Here is a 20518-nt window from a genome sequence, read left to right on the forward strand (position 1 = left end):
TACCGTTTGTACAGATCAGGAAACTTTGAGTTATTTCTGTTTCAATACCTTCAGGCTATCAAAGAGAAAAGGAACATAAGCACAAAATAATGAACAAAACCATTTTTTCCACAAAGGAAAAGTAATCAAGGGTCAGTTCACATAAGTATGGCCGGTATATGTTTTCCTCTGGAAGAAGATCCCTTCATACTCCCTTTTGTTTATATTAAAAAATTATTGTCCATGGTCAAACCATTTTAGGACTTGTGTTTTCAGAGATAAGGCAGAGGTAACTTCAGTGTCATTAAGGAGCATGCTCAGCATCTCTGATCCTAACATTTCCAGTACTCAAAGTTATTGATAAGCATTAATTCTTTTTGAGGATGATAGGTAATACACAGGGGTCTATGACAAGTAGATTTATCTCTTGGATTTGAGAGATGAGGGAAGTGGAATAGGTACACAGAAAATAATATGTCAGGCACAAGCAAATAATTATTAAGCCTTAGGTCAAGTGATAAGTTTCACTACCCTACATCTAGTATTAATTTAAGAAAGGATGAATTTGATCCCTGTTTTAATTTCTTTAAAACGATAGGTCTTGCATCAAAAGTAAACATGGTTGGGCAGGCCACGGTGGCTCAGCAGGTAAGAGTGCTTGCCTGCCATGCCCGAGGACCCGGGTTCGATTCCTGGTACCTGCCCATGTAAAAAAAAAAAAAGTAAGCATGGTCATTAAAAACATCTACTCAATGAAAAAACCCTTTACAATTCAAACCTATTGGATACTGTCTATTTTTATTGTGAAGAAACTGATGGTCTTTGCATGTACATACCTCTACCAACAAAGTCTTGATCACAGTGTCTTTCCATCTTGTGTTTTGCTGTGCATTTGTTTTATGTCGGCAAGCACTACTTTGTTTGGACTCAGCAACTACAGTAATATTCACTCTTCCTGAAAAACATTCCCAAGTATAAGTTAATTGACTACTGGCCCCTTCTGTAATGGGAAATCATTTGAGTCTATGAAACACTTTGTGAATTTGGTGAACCATATTTTATCATCATTTTATGCCTTGACAAAATTACCTTGTTCTTTCTCTTGTCTGGAGATAATATGGTATACTCTATTTTACTTATTTCAAGATTCCTTATATCAAATAAGTGATCTATTAACTTAATGGGAACATAAAAAATATATTAAGGAAAAATAACTTGCTGCAAAGCCTACTGAGCTGATTCCTTGATACTGCTTATTTATAAAGGGTACATATGACAAAATAGACACGGAGCATCAGGTATCCCGGGCTCCTAACTTTGCCCAGCAATATAATAAAACATGATATAGTGGAAAGAACAATGGACTGAAATAAAATGTTAACGAGAAATCCATTGTTTAAAACACCCTGCGATATCACAGGCCATGTAATTAAAACTGATCTCCAGTTTCCTTTCTTATAAAAATTAAAGCATCGCAAAAGATAATTCTTTAGGTTCAATTTTATTTATATGTCTAGTATCAATCTGCATTACCAATATACAACTATTCATGTATTTTATTTATTAGTTTTCTGCTTCATTTGTTTTTTTTGGAAAACTTTAATACTCTACTGTTAGCAATGTGCCCTTCCCTTAATGCCATAAAATCATAAGTTAGTAAGACATTCTTTTTCAATTACCAGGGTGATATTTCTGAAAACCTCATATAGCATAAAATTTAAGAAACTCAAAATACAATAAGAAAAATAGACTGAGGCAGACCAATGTCACAGGTGCACTAAAATAAACTAAAATATATTCTTTGCTTGCTAAATAATACAGTGGAGATATGACATGAAATAATGAAATTTTAATGACAGTTTTTTTACTAGTGATGAGTATCACGTGTCTAACACATTGAGCAGCCTTCCTTTCCTAGACTCTTCAATTTTTCCCATTCCCTATATTTTCAACAAGACACTTTCAAATTATTTTCTTAAATTGCAGGTAGTATTATTGAGGTAAAACTCTTCCTAGTGTTTGATCTCCATCTAAGTAGTCAGTGTTCTTGGTGTCTCATGATATATTGAGTAAATTTGCAAATGCTAGAAAATCCATAACTAATTATTATTATTATTGGGGAGAACTTTTGTATTAGTGACATGGATTGATGACAGTAAGTCAAGGAGCAAGTGAAAAGTGAAAGAATTAAAAAATTGGATCACCAAGAACATTAATGAATATATGGCCTTAAGAGTGAATCTGAGATGAATGTACTATATTTCAATCACATTATGATTTTATACCAATGAATACTGGGTTTGCTCTATGCAAGCCTAAGCAGCAGGAAATTAGATTATAAGCATAGAATTTTTAAGGAGAATAAAAGGAAAAATGAGAAATACAATTAAAGTTTTATAGAGGATTTAAGGAAAATACATAGAGGCAATAAAAATGGGTGGGCTTTTCATGAGACATTGGCATACACACATAGCTGCTTACCCAATTTCTTAGGTAAAACAGTCCAAATATATGTTTTCCTCTCTCCAGCTTGAATAACCTTGCTGCCATTGTTTTGTGGGGTGTTGCTGTTTGCTTCATAATCCTCAGATGCTTCCAGTTGAACTGAAATCTGAAAGAACAATCGTGGTAATGTGGTGGCCCTTTAAATACTTTACTGTGACTATTCTTACTCCCATCTTGAGAAAACCCTGCTTTATCTATTTTGTTATAAGTTAACAAAGTTAAAAGATACCAAATGATTCTTCTCAGGAGAGGCTAAATATGGTAGAATGCATATTATGACGAATGTCATTCTCAAAGGACTATTCAAACGTTGTCGAGAATTAAAGTGATTGTTTCTGGAGTGAGGAGTATAGCAACATATGTTTTCACTTTAGAGTCCATTTTGCATTTGAGAACACAAGAGATTATAGAAATAAACATGGAAATATTAAGGAATATTTCAGCCTTGTTAGATTTTGTCTCAAGATCTAAATAGCTAACATACCTCTACACATGTATTCAGGTAGTTGAAGATAGTGACAATCAAATCAGATCGTTCATTTCGAACAACTGAAAAGGGTAAGGAAATTTCAACAAAGAATGGCTGAAAGACTTCCAGAGAAACTGTTGATGAAATACCGAATCCAGCATCACCATTCACACAGAAACCATTTGCCTCCCATTGGGTTATAGTATCAGGGATGGAGAGTGAAAGATCTGCTGAACCTGAAGAGCTGCAAAGAGACATTGGTAAAATACATTCCTTCTCTAAACCAAGAACTTACATTTACTTCAGAGCAAAGGAAGTAAGCAAAAAATATGAACCGCAGGTTAAAATGAGCTAGAGTGACTGGACAGGGCATTAACCAAAAACCTTGATAGCTGGATTTCTATAAAATTTTACTTAAAAAAGACCACATTTAAAATTTTCACATTTCTTTAAATACTTATTGTTTTTTAATCGAGGTGGTTAACAACTATATGCATGAAAATAATAGTTCAGAAACACAGGTGAAGAGAGAAAAACAATGTTAAATAAATGAATAAAACTAAAAGTGTGATCAGTACATAGAAATAAATGGAATTGTGGAATTTACAATTATTTTATTGCTTTATTTAATTGGGAATAAAAGTTTAAGAAATAAAAACAAGGAAAATAGAAATAAAGAAAAAGGAAGAAGAAAAGAATAATAAAAAAGATACATAGGAGAGAAAACTGTGTGAGAAACTCACTTGACATCAAGGAGGGTCCATATCCATGTCTCCGGAAAGTTTCTTCTTACTGTTTCTCTTACAGCGTTTTCTACAGGTGCAGAATTATCACTGTGGACTTCATTCACTAAAAGAAAAGAGAAATGCTTTACTTACAGAGGATAAAACCACATATTTCTATGATGCACAGTTATACGCTAGGTCTTTAACTGTTCATTCTTATTGTGCCGTAGTGTAAAGCAATATGAGGATTTGCTTCTGGGGTTCATTGCCAATAAATGAACACCTCAGCCTGAGCATCCACGTTTCAATGTTCAAATATTTCCCATTATAAAAACAAATAAAGAAACAAAACAAAGTAACAAATATCCAGCCTACATTACTCTTCCATAGTCAAATTTAGAAAAAGTTATACCTATTCACTAATCCAAGCATTCTTTGATCTGTCAATTCCACTATGCTAATATGACTTTTCCTAAAGTTTCCAATGACATATCTGAATTCTCATGAATACTTTCTTTCACTTGCTTGTCTCTAGGCTGCATTTGATGCTATTAATTACTCCATCATTTTCACAGTTGCTAACTTCTATAACACCTTAACTTCATTTATGTCCTCTTTTCTTCTTACTGTGTACTATCTTCCCCATTGATATCCTTACACATGGTTTCAATGACAGTACTCTTGCTGATGTCTCCTTAATCTGTATCTCCAACATGGTTCTCTCTCCTGATCTCCAGAGTTGTGTATCTGACACCTTTGTGTATATTTCCTTCTGGACTCTTTTGAGGCATTTCAAATCAAACTGTTCCCAAAGTAAGCTCATTGTATCTTCCCCTCTTCCTCTCCAACATCTCCAATCTTCATGAATGATCCCCAAGTTCACCCACATGTCCAAGTCAGAAACCTATGAATTGTCCTTTATTCTACCCTATCCTCATTTTCATAACCAATTAACAAATGCTGTCTATTATAACTTAAGTACAGCTCTCAAATATATCCATGCTTTGTCATTTTCAGGGACTCTCAATAGTAGTCCTAGGCACAATTGTATCTCCCAACTGAAATACTAACACGCTAACATTTTGTAATACAATATCAAACAGCCTCCAGTCTCTTTTTTCACAGAACAACCAGCGAGATCTTTTAAAAAGCACACATTTGAACATCTTCTTAAAACTTGTTACTAGTATATTATTGCATTAGGATAAATTCCAAATCTTTAATACACCCTATGAGATCTTCCATGATCTGTTTGTTCATCCTTCTTGCTTTAGAGATATTTACTCTTCTCTTTGAACCGTACACTTCTGCCATTCAAAAGTACTGTTTCTTACCTCATCCCTCTGTGGTTTGAATGTCCTGATAACACTTTTTGTGGTTTATCAGCATGCATAAGTTAGGTTTCAATATAAATGTTATTTCCTCAAGGAGGACATAACAGGCCTTTAAGAAATTTTCATCTCTGCTAGAGATATTCTGTATTTTTCTGTTTTATTGCACTCCTATCAAGTTATTGGAAGTATCTATTTCACTGTAATACTTCCCTGTTACACAAAAAGCTCCAATATGTAACTTGGTTCTGTCGCAATAAATATTTCTTGAGTTATTTAATTAATGAATGGCTAAAGAAGGAAGAAATTAAAATGAATAACCTTGGGTTTCAATACATTTTATTCAAGGATACTAAAAAGCTTAGATGTTTCTGATAAAATTCATTAAGTATGGTTTAATCTCATAGCATTAAAGGAGGAAACTTCAACTTGTTGACTAGACTTTAAAGAAGTTTCAAACTCTGGATATTATATAGGTCCTTTTGAATACTCACTGAATCTATTCCTCTGTAAAACTGCCAGGTCTTTCATTTTTCTCAAGTGGAACTTCTGACCCCTATCTTCATGATCAGCAATCAATCACTTAACTAATTTGAGTGTGAGGTCAAAGGGATTTAAATGCATCTGCAGTTTTGATTCTGTTCTGACATCCTTGTTATGTTTGGGTCCTATGACTAAATATCCTTATTGAATAATCTACCTATTTACTTTATTCATCTAAGACTATGAGATTATAGTTTTGTGATTATAATTCTCCCAGTAAGGAATGGACTAATATTTCAAGTACACTTCTCTAATGCCTGCTGTCTGGCTATCTGGGCATCAAAATACCCCCTGCCTTGGACTCTGTATGTCAAGGTCTATATACGAAAGGGTCCATGAGGGCATTTCATCCTGAATCAGACTCAACCATATTGACTGTTGTGGCCGATTGAATTTTGTCCCCTCAGAAAGACATGTTCAAGTCCTAACTCCCAGTCCTGTGGGAGTGATCTTATGTGCAAATGGGATTTTCAAAACTCCTATTAATAAAAGTCCAAACTGAAGTAGGGTGGGCCTTAATCCAATATTACTGGAGTCCTTGTAAGTAAAGAAGTTTTGCTTTCAGCAATAGAAGTCACAGGAGGAACAGAAAGTGACAGACCACCACGTGATGGAGTCAAGATTGATTGCTAGCAAGGCATCACCAGGACTCTACAGACTTTGGAGAAGGCAGGACCTGCTGATGCCTCAATTTTGTTCCTTTAGCCTGCAAACTGTGAGCCAATCAATTCCCATTGCTTAAGCCAACCAGTCTGTGCTATTTTGATAAAGCAGCTTTGGAAAACTAAAGACAGCCTTCTTCATATCTCCTCACAATGTCAGCTCCCACACACTTCAAATATTGCATTCTGCCAATAAAAATAAGCTTCTTCTCATATCTGAAATTAATTCTTCCTGCTAGTCAAAACCATTTACAGCTTGTCTTATCTTGTTTTATTCATTTGTAGGATGTCTGGTTGTAGCTAAAAACAGGAAATAATTCACTTGTAAAATCTCAGTTTTGTATAGTTTTATCCCAAATATGCAAATTTCCACAAATCCTTTTGGCCATCCTCCAGGTGTAAAATTCAAGATTACTCACTTGCTAATCTAGATGAAGCCATTGCATATCCTCCTGCTTCTAGAGATAATGGTTTAAACAAAGGCAGCCTTTCCGGCACTGAACAAACTTCTGGTTTCCGGTAGTGGAGATTGGTTAAGACTTTCAGGCCCATATCCTTCCAAGGAAGAAACAAACAAACAAAAGCAGTTGAGCATTCTTTTCACATGAAAAATAAAAAATGGCATATCAGCTATACTGTAGTGACCAATTGATCCTAAACACTCATTTCTTGTGCCCACATGGGTTCTGGGATTCCAGAAGTCAGGCCACCTCTACTTGATTTATGCAAAATTCCTAAATTAGAGGAAAAATGATGATCACTATGATTTATCTAACACTTATTATGTGCTAGCATTTTGCTAAGTAATTTACATAATGTCCCATTTAATCCTAAGGGGAAAAATACTTATGAAATAGACTCTTTCATTACTCTAATATCAAATATACACACACACACACACACACACAAACACAATGCTCAGTCAGCAAACTGGAGAGCTGGGATTTGAACTAAAGTTTGCCTGATCTATGCCTCATTTCTTATAAGCCTGTGCCTTTAATTGATAGCCTAATTATATACGGAGCACAGGACTATGTTTGAGGCTCCTGATTTGACCATTCCACATAAGATGTTTTACAATAAATAGAAGATTGTCTCATTTTCTAACATGGTATTATATAATTCCAGCCCCATAATTTATTTCCAATGAAAAGAAAAAATCAAGAAAAATTAATATCTCCTTTTTATAAGACAATTACTGAGTGCTCTATTAGCAGATTGCAGATAACAGATAACAAGCTCAAAGAATAGGGAAAAATAGCTATATAATTAATAAGAGATATGCATAGTGCAGAACTAAAATTAAAACTGAAATGAGATATTTTCTAAGATCTCAGTGAACTTACCCTGACAATATCATGAATGTCTCCATCCCCATAATTGCTTACAGGCATATAATATAAACCATTGTAAAATATATCCTTCTGAGGAATGCAAGGATCTAGCATTTCATCATCAAGGTTGAGACCGTGATAGAAATAACCATTCAGTTCTGTATTTGGAAGCAGATTGTACACCTATGAGAAAAATCACATGGTTCCTAATGATTTTAAGACTCCTTTTATAGTTACAAAATTGGCAACCTTGTGCCATAACCACCTAATCCTGTTTTTTTATTTAAGAGCATGACCACAATAGCTGATCCAACAACTTTGAGCCATCTCATCCTTCCAGAAAAGGAAGCCTTCAATTGTGTTTTAAGCAGTCAATGTCATGTTCACAAATTTTTCAGCTTTGGTGTGAGCATGTGAGCAAAATAATACCTGGAGATCATTGATTAATATAATTTAGTGCACAAATAATTCATTGAAATTATGCTGAAACTTTCATGTCTAATAATAGCCTAATGGTAGCTGCTTGATTACAAATCTTCTCATATATCCTTTCAAAGAAAGCATAAAATCAACCAGGAGTATAAACAATAGAATCCATGGCTTGTTTCTTAAGCATTACTAGGAGACAGAGAATACTGTGGACATTAAAATACTTGTTAGTAGAGAAACAAAAAGCAAATTCCAACAGAGGTCCTGTTGCTGCTGATAAACTGAGGATGTGAAAAGCTGGAAAGGGGGGGCTTAAGAGACTACATGATAAAAGAAGACAATGGTATGGAAAACTTAGAAACCAAATAAGCTACAGACAAAAGAAAATCCAAATACAGTACCAAAATACAAAGCACAGGCACCATCCTGGTCTGTGATCATTTCTAGTACCAGCTACAGGGGAAGGTGGCTTGAAAGTGAAAGGGTTGGAAGTGGCAGCTTCCAAAAATCATGGGTAATTGCAAAGGATGAGATTAATAGAGCAGGTGTGGTGACACTTCAGGACAGAGCACTGAAAGGACGGATGGATATAAAAGGGGAAAATTAAGGACACTGAAGAAACAATGGAGAAATAAAACATACCAATCTCTCTTCCACTCTCGTTTTCACTAACCCCAATATTTTGCATCAGAGAAGCCATGCAACTAAAATAACAGAAAAGGGGACTCTGACTAGGAATGTTGTTCACAAAATGCCAAGAATTGGGAAAAAAGTTAAATCGACTCCATAAAAAGCTGGTATAAGAAGAAAACAAAAAATGAAAATATTTCAGCTGATGAGACTTCTATACAAAAAGTAAATAAAAAGATAATAGTCAAAGAAACAAATTCATCAAGTAGAGATGGACACATAGTCTTAATAAGCACAAATTGTTTTTGGTTCAAGGGGGAAATTATCCAATGGAGATATAGGAAGACACCTCAATCAAGTGATCAAAATTATCATCATCAATGATGGGCAGATGGGTACTGTGTACCTTACATGTGATACCCTGATAAACACACATGTTACTTATGTGATATTCTTGCCAGGGTGGCACAATATCCACCTAAAGGTGAGATACGTTGGACAAACCTAAAGTGAGAAACATTTTATCAAAGAAAATAACTGGTTTGTGTTCTTCAAAAAATGCCAATTTTATACAAGATAAAGTCTCTGATCTAGACTAAAGGAAACTAAAGAGGCATGATTATCAAATACACTATGAGGTTTTGGCCAGGATCTTTACTAAAGGGGAAAAATGCAGTAAAGAGGATGAATGACAACAGTTGAACATGGTTGGTAAATTTTATTAAAAGTATTGAATCAGTATTAAATGTCCAAAATTTGGAAACTTTATTATAGTTGTGTAAGGGATAACCCTTGCTTTTGGGAAATGGACACCAAAATATTAAAAGGTAAAGTAGCATATAAAGAGGTAACCTATTCTCAAATGGTCCAGAAAAAAAATATATTATTATACATGTGTTGGGAAGAGGAGAGAGAGAGAAGTAGAAAACAAATGTGGCAAAATGTTAAAAATTGGTGAACATGGGTAGAGATTGCATAGGAGTGGTCTATATAATTTTTTCACGTTTTAAATTTATTTCAAATGAAAAATTAAACTCTTATGAATGGGAAGAACTAAAAAATGCATCCAATTGCATAACATTTATACTGATTTACACTTAATTTAATATTGATAAATCCTAGTAAATTTTTGAGCTGGAATAGTTAGTAAATAAGGAAAATTTCTTTGGGCTCTGGTATCAAATTTTGAGACACACCTTTTCTGGTAAAATACCTCTGAAACTTCCTGTTTGTGATTCCCTCATTTTTTTTTTTTTTTTGCAAGACAGTTTTCCTAAGACTTAGTTATCTCTAATTATAGGAAGAATGTACAGAAGTTATTCACTCTGGATCCACGAAGCTCTCAGGACAAAATATATATAGATAGATATAGATACAGATATAGATATAGATATAGATATAGATATTCCAAGTTTATAAATAAATTTGTCTTTATTTGTTGGTGTTTCTCCAGATTCTGAAATCTGAAGCTTAAATGCATTTAAATCTTTCATTGGAAAAAGGAAAATATAGTTTATATCATGATTCATGGTTATCAAATATTAATTAATTAATCAATTTTCTATCTTTATATTTCAAACTAGGCTTACTACTGAGTGTTATTTTAAAAAGTAGAATGCAAAACTGATTTGTCAGTAAGAATTCAGTTTTCCCTTCAGGGAAGAAATTTAAAAGACCTACATGGAAAAATGTAAAGAAGTCTAAGCATTAAGATTATAGATGATTTAAAAATTTTCATTCTTTGTACTTCTGAATATTTTGTACATTCCGACAATACACAGTGTTATGGGTGGAGTTGTGTCCCCTGAAAAGATATGTTAAAGTCCTAACTTCTGATACCTCAAAATGTGACATTATTTGGAAATAAGGTTATTGCAGATGTCATTAGCTAAGGTAATATGAGGTCATACTGGAGTTGGGTAGGCCTCTAATCCCCATAACTGATGTCCTTGTAAGAGGAAGACACAGACAGAGAAAAAAGGGCCATGTGAAGACGGAGGCAGAAGAAGAGTGATGAATCTACAAGTCAAGGAATCCCCAGAATTGCTGGCAAATACCAGGACCTAAAGGAGGCAAGGAAGGATTCTCCCTTAAACATTTCGTAGCCCTGCTGACTCCAAAACTTTGAATTTACAGCCTCCGGAACTGTGAGACAATAAATTTCTATTGTTTTAAGCCACTCAGTTTGTGGGAATTTATTACAGCAGTCTGAGAATATTAATACTCACAGGTATCACTTTAATAATTAGAAAAAAGATGTTATATAACTATTGAAATATTGGACTACAGATTTAAATATGATAAAATTTCAATAGTTACTTATATATTGGTATTAACAATAAAGAACAAATATCTCACTAGCTGAAATAATTTTGACATGAAATTTTGGAATTGCTGGTCTGGACATGCTTATGATAAATGCTTAAGTTCCATTAAGAGATAACTGTAGACACTTTTTAAGCATCCTTTGAAGTAGAGATTTCCTTTAATCTAGGTTTCCATATCTATTGTTGTACTTATTATTGCTGTATTTATTATTCCTAACCAAGTCTAATCATTTATAGAATTCTGTATTGTTACGAGTGGTGGGTCAGCCAAGAAAAGTAATTCAATGTGTGACCCATAAAGAGGCAAAGCACAAAAACATTTGATATTTTCCACATTTCTTTTCAAATTAAACGTCATCTGAAGAGTTAACACTTGTAGGAAACCAGACAAAAATGAGGAAAAATGAAGAATTCTGAGAACTTACGCTTTCGGCTGACAGCTCTTGTTCTGCTTTTAGTAGAAGAACACTTTTATCCACAGCCCTGAGGGCACAGAATGAATTAGCAGCTGCTTGCAGATAGAGGTTAACTTTGGAGCCAGGTAGCCCCTGTGTCTTAGAGAACTTCAGGCTAACCTGGAGGGCAGAAAGAAAAGGAATGGAAGTAGAAGTAAATCTATATGAAGATAATTGGAAAATATTCAACCTTTTCCAAATAATTCCTTCTAAATTTCTGTACCTATTTTTCTCCCACCCACTCTCATCCTCAGCTCTCCTTGCGGGGACTTCTCTACATACCCCCTCCCACCTCAGGAGCATCATTGCTGCCAAAGGTTATTCATTCTGTTTGGTGATCTTTCTATCCCCTAATGACTTAATTGTGTTAATCTGTATTACGAAGTTACCACGTAAAGGTTATTATACTAGTCAGACGAGAAAGAGGCAACAGAGAGCAAACTTTTCACCCCTCTCACTGGGGACAGATCACAAATAGAAATAGCATCACCTTGTTTTTGAAGCACTTGTCAACCTGGAGTCTGACACTGTCAGCCACAATTTCCCCACTGGGGTGAAGGGTGTAAACAAATAAGACAGCCACAGGAGCCAGATCAGCACTGATGTGGATGGGAAACGAGAACTTTCCGTTCCCAGCTGAGTAAAGAGGAGATGTCATCAGCAGATGCAATGCCACAGATTTCCTGGATCACTGGGCACACTCAGATAAACGAGGATGAATTATGGATAGAATAATTTGGGCATTGTTTTAAAGGCAAGTGAATTCAACAATGGGAACTGCTTATCCAAATAATGAAGACTGTATAATTTAGGAAACGACAATATTTGGCTTTTGGATATTACCTACTTATAATGTACTTGATAACCTGGAAATGATAGAAACAGGTTAAAGTACCCTTCATCAAAGTATTTAGTAGTTAACCCCAGACAAAGCTAACTGTTGCCCACAAATCAAAATGTTAAAATGCATTTTCTACCCTCTCAATCCTTTCACTATAATATTTCCTTAAAAAAGAAAAAATAAGTGAAAGTAGAGCACATATTACAAAATGAATGTGTTATACACACCTGTGTTTTTGATTTCCTTTTGTCCGCTGAGGAAGATAGAGCCTCTTATCATCAACTGTGCAGAACATAGAAAACACAGTCTATGATGTTATCACTAATGATAATTTTTACTCCATAAGATAAGGGAGCTCACACAAACAAATACTTAAAATGGACACTAAACAACTTGGAAGAGAACAGGAAAAGTGATCATAATTTATTGAGAGTCTATTATGTGCTAGAAACTAGTGAAGTAGGTGAAATGCACTGCATGAAGGCAGTGCACAAGGCTTTGAAATTGCAAAGATACTGGTTTCATATCTGCCTTAATGTATTCATTAGCTCTGTGATCTCAGACAAGATTCACCTCTTTGCATCTGTTCGATTACCTGCAAAATGGGGTTATTCTTAAGGATGTGGTGAAGATTAAATGAGTTAACACATACAAAGCTCTTATAACAATGCTTGACGTATAATATTTACCCAAGTGTTAAGTCTTATTATCTCCATCTACAAATATACAGTGGAAGAAGCTAAGGCTTAGAGTGTTTAAACAATCTGTACTAGATCAACTAACTTGTATAAGAAATAGGAGGGGGAGGGTGGGATTCAAAGTAGGAAAGTGCTAATTTCCAATTCTATACCTTTCCATTTTCAATGTGTCCTATAGAGACAAAATGGATAAATATAGGCCCAAAACAAAAAGGGCTAATTCCTTATTTTGCTTATCAAATTCAGCCTTTCACTTTATTCTCTGGTGTATGTCTAATATTTTACTGTCACAAAGGGTCATACATACTTGATATGAGTTAAAACGGAATGCAGAAAAAAGCACACTTTGAATGGCATTTGTTTTCAAGGTTAGGGAAAATGAAATGGCCTTAGATCTTTTTAAATGCTTTCGTGGCATATATTCTAAAGGGATCTAACAGCATTCACCAGTGAGGTAAAAAGTTTGAGTTCACTCAGATTAGCATGGCTCGATTGATGTATTACTTCTAAGCCTAATTGTGCTAAGCATACAACCTATCAGACAAATTCCAAGAAGCCACCAATTGAGACTTACCAAATAGAAGAATTTTACTTTTGAATTATCTGCAAATGCTTCCCTGTTTAGGGAGTAAAGCACAGTAACGTTCTTCTTTTGGTTGCATCTAAGCTGCTTTGGTTCTGGAACAATCTTCAGGAAGCTGTTGGTTTGGGAGTAAAAGCGTTTGACGAAGAAATAAGCATCTGTGTACTGAGGAATCAGCCAGCTGGAACGATAGCAGCTTTTAGGTCGAAAATATGTGGCCTGATATAACAAGGGGAAGCAAAGGGTCTTAGAATGTCAATACTTTCCAAAGACAGTAATGACTACAGAAGAGAAGGCTTCAAACCTCTTCAAGGCTTTCAATATATTTCATTATATTATATGAATATAATATTAATTATTATATTCATATAATATGATGAATATAATATTATATTCATATAATCATATTTCATTAGACTTGCAAAGAATTGCTTACTTCTATTTTTAAACTAAAGTCAGAGAATTGTATTTAAGCCCCATTTCTTCCCATTTCATCTGAATTTTGGCAAATTGTTTAACTGCAAAATTCTGTTTAGGTAGCAGAAAAATAGAAATCACAGTTATCTCCCCATCTATGCATAAAATGATCTAAGGGAGAAAGCCAAATCATAGCTATGACGTACTTCTAGTTCCTCAGAGAATAGTAGCTGTTAGAGAATTCATAACAACTTTAATAGACTATTAGCTTTTCATCCTCTTGAATACATATTCTCATATAGTTACTTAATGAACAAGCAAAGTATATAAAATACCATATATTTTAAACTTTGTTAAAATATATTCCCAGGGTGGGCCACAGTGGCTCAGCAGGTAAGAGTGCTTGCCTGCCATGCCCGAGGACCCGGGTTCGATTCCCGGTGCCTGCCCATGTAAAAAAAAAAAAAAACAAAAAATATATTCCCAGCGCAAGATATTTTTAAAGAGATTCCTAATGTTAAAAATTCTTAACATTCACTTCCTCGGCGAATTTCTGACTGTCTTCATCTACTTTTTGAGACTTACTTTTAGGTTGAACCCTGGATCGAATATATCTGCAGTGTTAATGGAAAACTGAGCTTCACCGTTCTCATCTGTGGTGTAATTTCCTATAAATTTGTCATTGAGTTCCAATTGCAGTAACTTGTTCACCATAGGTACATCATTGGGCCCAGAAAATTTAAGCTGTATGGAAAAGGAAGCATTAACATTTTTAAAACACAGAATCTTCACATTATAGCAGAGCAAGAATTTTCTATTCATAAACATGATCAGTTACTTGTAATTTCCTTAAATTCCAAAGATGTTCTTTTAAATAAATATATAATATGGAAACAGCTATAATTTTATCCATCACTCTCACTCATCCTAGAACTTTTTCACAAGATCAGACATAGAAATGCTAACTATGTATTAGGAAAGCAGGTAAAAAATACCTAGAAATTTCCAAAAGACAATCTATAATTCAAGAAAATGATATAAGAACATTTATTTCTCCAGTCAAACATACGGTTCCAGAATAAGTAATTCCTCTTCTATAGAAAGTGTCCATGTTCTCAAACTTCACACTCCCAAGCAATTGACTAATAGAAATAGAGGTCTTTTCACTGATCTGCAGGCCTGTAAGAGCATTTGAAATGTCAGGGAGGAATGTAAACCTTTGATCAAGAACTTCAAAAGAACAAATAGCTTAAGGTACACGTGCAAACTTCTATACACAGAGCTATATCCTTGTTCTACACTGAAAGGGAGCCGGGGATGCTTTAAAGAAACTTCCAGAGAACTCTCCATCTATCTGGTTCTAGTAGTTCACTTCAAACTGAATAATGCAATCGGTGTGAAAATGTTTGAATTAGAAGCTGAAGAAATGCTCTTAAGCTCCTTATTGCTCAGTTCTGGCTTGTGGTATTTCTTGATGATGGAGACTTTCATGGACATCTCAACTATTTCATCTTCAAAAAGCTTTCTGGAGCCTACCAGATAACTATGTATTTAGACTTTTATCAAAATTGAAAAATATCCAATTGCAAAGGAAATAGAAATGCTGTGTGATCTCAGTAAAGAAAGTAAATAAGCAGAGCAAAACATATCTAGCCGAATTACTTTCTATAACATTATAAATGACCCTAACGCATTATGAATGCCATCACAATACAGATCAAGAATATTTGTAAAAAGCATTTTATAAATATAATCCAAGCCCTTTTTAAGTAACCAGAAATTGGTGATTATCTGGTTTCCTCACTCCAAATTTCTTTCTTTTTCTCCCTCATTTTTTATTATTTTAACAAAATATTTATTGAACGCAACTATGTGCCATTTGGTGAACTTTTGCAATTGCAAGTATTACCAGTTGTATTAGAACATAGGTTGGCAAACGTTTTCTGTAAATGTTCTGACATTTAACATTCTAGACCTTGGGCCACAAGATCTCTGGATGACTGCTGCAAAACTCAACTTTGTTATATCTCTATAGCAAGGTAAACAAATGCATGTGGCTGTGTTTCATTAGAACCTTGCTCACATTAACAGGCAGGGAGATGGCTTGGCTCTTAAGATATAGTTTGTGAATCCTTGTATTAAATCAAAGATATAGACCCTGAAGAATTGCTTATCAACTGATTAACATGAAGTTAAAAAAGAGATACTTTGTGTGCAGCTAATTGATTAGTTCAGTTCCAGTATTTCACAGAGAAACATCTCCATTTGTCTGATTGAAGCAGGCACAGAAGCAGATATGAACATGCATCATTCACATGAGAAATGATTTTAAATATTATTAAGAAAATCTTATTTAAGAGAAATTTCCAATAGACCTATTGGCAAATGTACTTCATTTTGATATTTTAAACAATGAGTTGATCTGCATTTGGTGAATATTATTGACTCAATATGCTTCTTTCTGTTAGGCTCCCACTTATCCCCAAGTTTTCCATAAAATAAAATCATTACCTGTCCCAGTTTCCGTAACAATTGCTGTGACAGAAAATGTCATGAAAAATCCAGAACGGTAGAGTTGGAAGGCTTTTGTATTTACAGTTTGAGAAACACAACCGTTTTTCAGCTGAAAAATAAGGAGAAGGTATAATGGGAAAAATAGGGATCCAAGAGTCTTAAAAACTATGTAGGAGTTTTAGCACAGATATGTAACTTCCCCCTCTCCCATGGCTCCTCCGCACAAACTTAGTGAAACGACTAAAGAATTGAAGAGGAAGAAAAATTTAAAGAAGCACTTATAAAAATCTCTTTGTCACAGATTTCAAGGAAATTCTTTTGGAAATGATGTAAATGGGAACAGATTAAAGGCTGAAAACTGAGCGGAGTGATATTTCAAAAAAGTAGAAAATTAAAATCATCTTGAGAGACACTAACACGCCACATCAACCCCATGGAAAATTGAACCGGTGGTTTGGAATACAAAGTCAGGAACTTCACCCCCCCCCAAAAGAGGGAAAACGCAGTGAGATTGTAAAGTACATAAGACAAAAAGATGATGATGGGAGACAAATGATGGTTATGTCTGGATATTTTAAGTTTCTATAAAAGACGTAAGAACAGATGGAAGAGAATCACTGTTCCAATATATAACACTATAGCACTATTTTTGGTAAGCTGTTCACTTGAAATAAGCTAAATTCTATAGATAATCAATGAAATCAATAATTACTATAGAAATGGAAATTCAGTTATATGTTAAAATAAAATGTGCTTATTAATTCCAAATGTACAATGTTAGCAAGATAAATCAATTTTTTTGATCCTCAAAACTACCACATGAGTTAGACACTATTATTATAAATAAGCACTATCAACGGAAGCTCAGGTAGGTCATATAACCTGCCCAAGGTCACACAGCTGACAGGTGGTGGTGCTAACTAGGCATTCTGGCCCAGAGTGTGTGCTCTTCTGAACTATCATATATCACAGCAAAACAAACAAGCAACTTTAATAATAAGCAACTAGAAGGCCCCTAATTACTTTGAAATTAAGGAAAAAAAATTTCTCCAAAAACCTTGAATCAAAATGAAAATTAAAAATTCATGACTGCACATTAACTTAATGGAAAAATACTTTGCATCAAAATCTATAGTGTTTAAGTGTTGGTTAAAGGAAAATGTAAAACTCTAAATATATCTGCTACTAAAGAAGCAGCAGATACATTAAGAAAATAATATTTTAAAGAAGTAGTATTAAAAAGACTAATAAAAACCAAAAAATATTAAGAAATGAAATCATAAGATAAAAGCTAAAATACATGATTTTGTAATAGAAAAATAATATTGTGAAGAAAACAACAACAAAAAAACGAAAGTCAGCATAAGGACCACTATAATTTTATGAGCATGATTTAGAATAAACAGAGAGTGAACAAAATTTTTGCAAGATTAGGTGCTTACACAGCTGAATAGTTATCTGGGGGAAAAACGCCACCAAAATTCCTTATTTTAGACCATAATGAAAAATGAATTCCATGTGAATTAGAGAAACAAAAACAATCTTGAAAGTATGCCTGATGGCTTCATGGGGCAGGGAAGACCCTTCTCTAAAGCTAGAAACCCGCAAACAACAGGAATTTGGCATGCCAAAATTATCACAAAGTCAATAGTTAACAACAGATTTGAAAAGTTTGTTTTTGCTTAGCAGATTAAGGGTAATCTCTACAATTAAAGCAAGTCTTAATTTCATGCCAACAAGGAAAACTATACCCTAGAAAATAGCAAAGAAGCAGAGGGGGACCCTGGCTAACTCCTGAGCCTCACCTTGATAGGTCAAGCAAATCATGGGACATGCATGAGTTGGCCTCAGTACAGGCTCAAAGTCATGATGCACTAAGAATGACCAGCTCCAGTGTTCACAAGGGAAGAAAGATCGGATGATTTGTTCAGGGCAGTCAAAAATATTTTGCCATTTAGAAAAGGCCAAAACAAAGCATTTCCTTTTGATGGGCTGTACTGATCAAAGAGAAGGATTTGAGAAATTGCCGTCTCCATTTCATAGTGAACTAGCAACTTAGAAGACTACCTGAAAAGGTTGGAAAGTGATTATATTAATCTAAAGGGGTCTCTTTTATTAAGGAAGAAAAATAGGCAAGGGGCAATCAAGAATTCTCAAAACACCAAATACAAATTGATAACGAAAATATGAGAGGCTGCTCAAACTCACTGGAAATTAGGAAATACAAATCAAAGCAAAATAAATTTGTGCCTATCCAAAATACATTGCTGGCAGAAATTTTGGAAATATAGTATTCTCATACTTGCTGATGGGTATTTGAATGTATAAAAGTTTTTGGACAGCAATATGTTAATACTCACACTTATATATAATATGAATACATCCTTTGACTCAGGAATTCTACTCCAAGGACACTATTTCAAATAAATAAAATTTTTCATATATATCTTTTCATATTTACTAAGATAATTTTATACCAGATTGTTTATTGCTGCCTTGTTCATGCTGGGAAAAAACAAATAAAACATTAACTGCATTAACACCCATCACTGGGTAAGATGGTTGACTACATTCCATTTATAACCACCCACTGGGATTACATGCTCCTGATGTGCAAGAATTCCACTCAACCCTCCCTAGCCTGCACTTCCGATCTAAAGGTGAGCTTCCATCTTTACCAAATACTGTTATTGACTTAATGGATGTTCACCAAATTTGATAACTTCAGGATTCTCAGACTTAAAATATGTACTGTGCAGTGCATACAAATTTCACTTTTAGAAGTCCAAAAGCAATCCTCAAAGAGATTGGCAGAACTGTCAGCTGGTTGAGAAATATGGCTGCAGTTGGAGAAATGGGAGTTTCAAATATGAACTGCAAATCTAAAGTCATGAAAGTAGATGCTCTGAATTGCAGATGCTTGCAAAGGAGCTGCTTTTCATAAAGGCAATTCTACGTTACACAAACAGTAGTATCAGAGATTCATTTATTTGAGAGATGACTCATGCGTCTCCAAAGCAGCAGCAGGGAGACCACCTAGAGAGTATATAAAACAAAGGAGCCAGTGAGATCTATCAAACTCTAAAATATCTATAAATTTATAGATACGTAAGAATTTATATGGCCTAGAGAAGAAACTGTTGTTAAAACGTATCTTCTCCTCTTTCACCTTCCCTTATTGCAACCACCATTATCCACAAAATGAAAACAGTGTTAAGTCCCTTTCATAATAAATGAGTCAAAGTAAAAATAGTAATAAAAAACTAAAGAACACTTTTCAGAGTAAAGATTGTAGTCTGTACCTGTGCAATAAATTGTTCACAGATTGCATTGTTGTCTGTCTCACAGTTCCTGGAGGAAAACGCTTCTCTGCACACCTGGATTTCAACTTTCCCTTGCACAGGCTGGCCATAGGTGTACCTAGTGGGAGAGGACAAATTTATGGCTACAGGTGGACAATATCATAGTAAAATTTTATAATATTTATCAGAAAATATATTTGAAATGCCTAAGTCGTGAATATCCCAACTTAATCAAATTCAATTAGGAACCCTCATCCATTGGCACACTTTCTTCCACAGAATTTAAGTTAAATCAGGCATTTGATTTGTTAGGATTCATCTATCTGTTTTTTAAAATCACATTCAAAGTGATGTAGAATCTATAGTAATCTAAAATCTGAATGAAAAAGATTTAATGATTAAACTGAGTTTTTAAAATGGCATTTTAATCTTCTGATCAAAATATATTTTAAAAATTGGTTGCTGGTATTTCTTTAGCAGAAAATATTTTTGAATACAAATAAAACACAAATGACTCAGAACTTTGAAGTACATCTGGGTCAATATTTTAAGTAGCAATTCTGATTTTATCTCCTAATAAATTGACTAGACAATGACCAAAGGTGTAACACCTCCTGGTTTGAATAGTGTGTATTTTCTCCTAAACTACACATTAAACTACAAATAAATAGTTTTTTAAAAGGTACAGCCTTCTGTTAATTGAGGATTTCTATTAAGATTTATGACACATAACAAATGTAAAACTCATAGTATAGTAAATGGAATATCTTTAAA

At 34.2% G+C, this 20518-nt stretch overlaps 1 protein-coding gene across 2 annotated transcripts in view; it reads right to left on the reverse strand.

Moving 5' to 3' along the window:
* Positions 1–20518, reverse strand: part of LOC143691472 (ovostatin homolog 2-like) — a 47640-nt gene that overhangs the window by 18975 nt on the left and 8147 nt on the right. For both annotated transcript variants that reach the window (XM_077169982.1, XM_077169981.1), the window contains exons 8-22: positions 19745–19862; positions 16440–16551; positions 14998–15107; positions 14514–14672; positions 13503–13730; positions 12458–12512; positions 11880–12025; positions 11360–11509; positions 7561–7731; positions 6634–6769; positions 3697–3802; positions 2969–3197; positions 2461–2590; positions 816–934; positions 4–55 (exon numbers count right to left, since the gene is read on the reverse strand). In XM_077169982.1, the coding sequence (XP_077026097.1) occupies positions 4–55; positions 816–934; positions 2461–2590; positions 2969–3197; positions 3697–3802; positions 6634–6769; positions 7561–7731; positions 11360–11509; positions 11880–12025; positions 12458–12512; positions 13503–13730; positions 14514–14672; positions 14998–15107; positions 16440–16551; positions 19745–19862 (2021 nt within the window). The remainder of the gene's footprint in view (positions 1–3; positions 56–815; positions 935–2460; positions 2591–2968; positions 3198–3696; positions 3803–6633; positions 6770–7560; positions 7732–11359; positions 11510–11879; positions 12026–12457; positions 12513–13502; positions 13731–14513; positions 14673–14997; positions 15108–16439; positions 16552–19744; positions 19863–20518) is intronic.

This window comes from Tamandua tetradactyla, chromosome 7 (genome assembly GCF_023851605.1).
Source record: "Tamandua tetradactyla isolate mTamTet1 chromosome 7, mTamTet1.pri, whole genome shotgun sequence".
Lineage (NCBI taxonomy): Eukaryota > Metazoa > Chordata > Mammalia > Pilosa > Myrmecophagidae > Tamandua > Tamandua tetradactyla.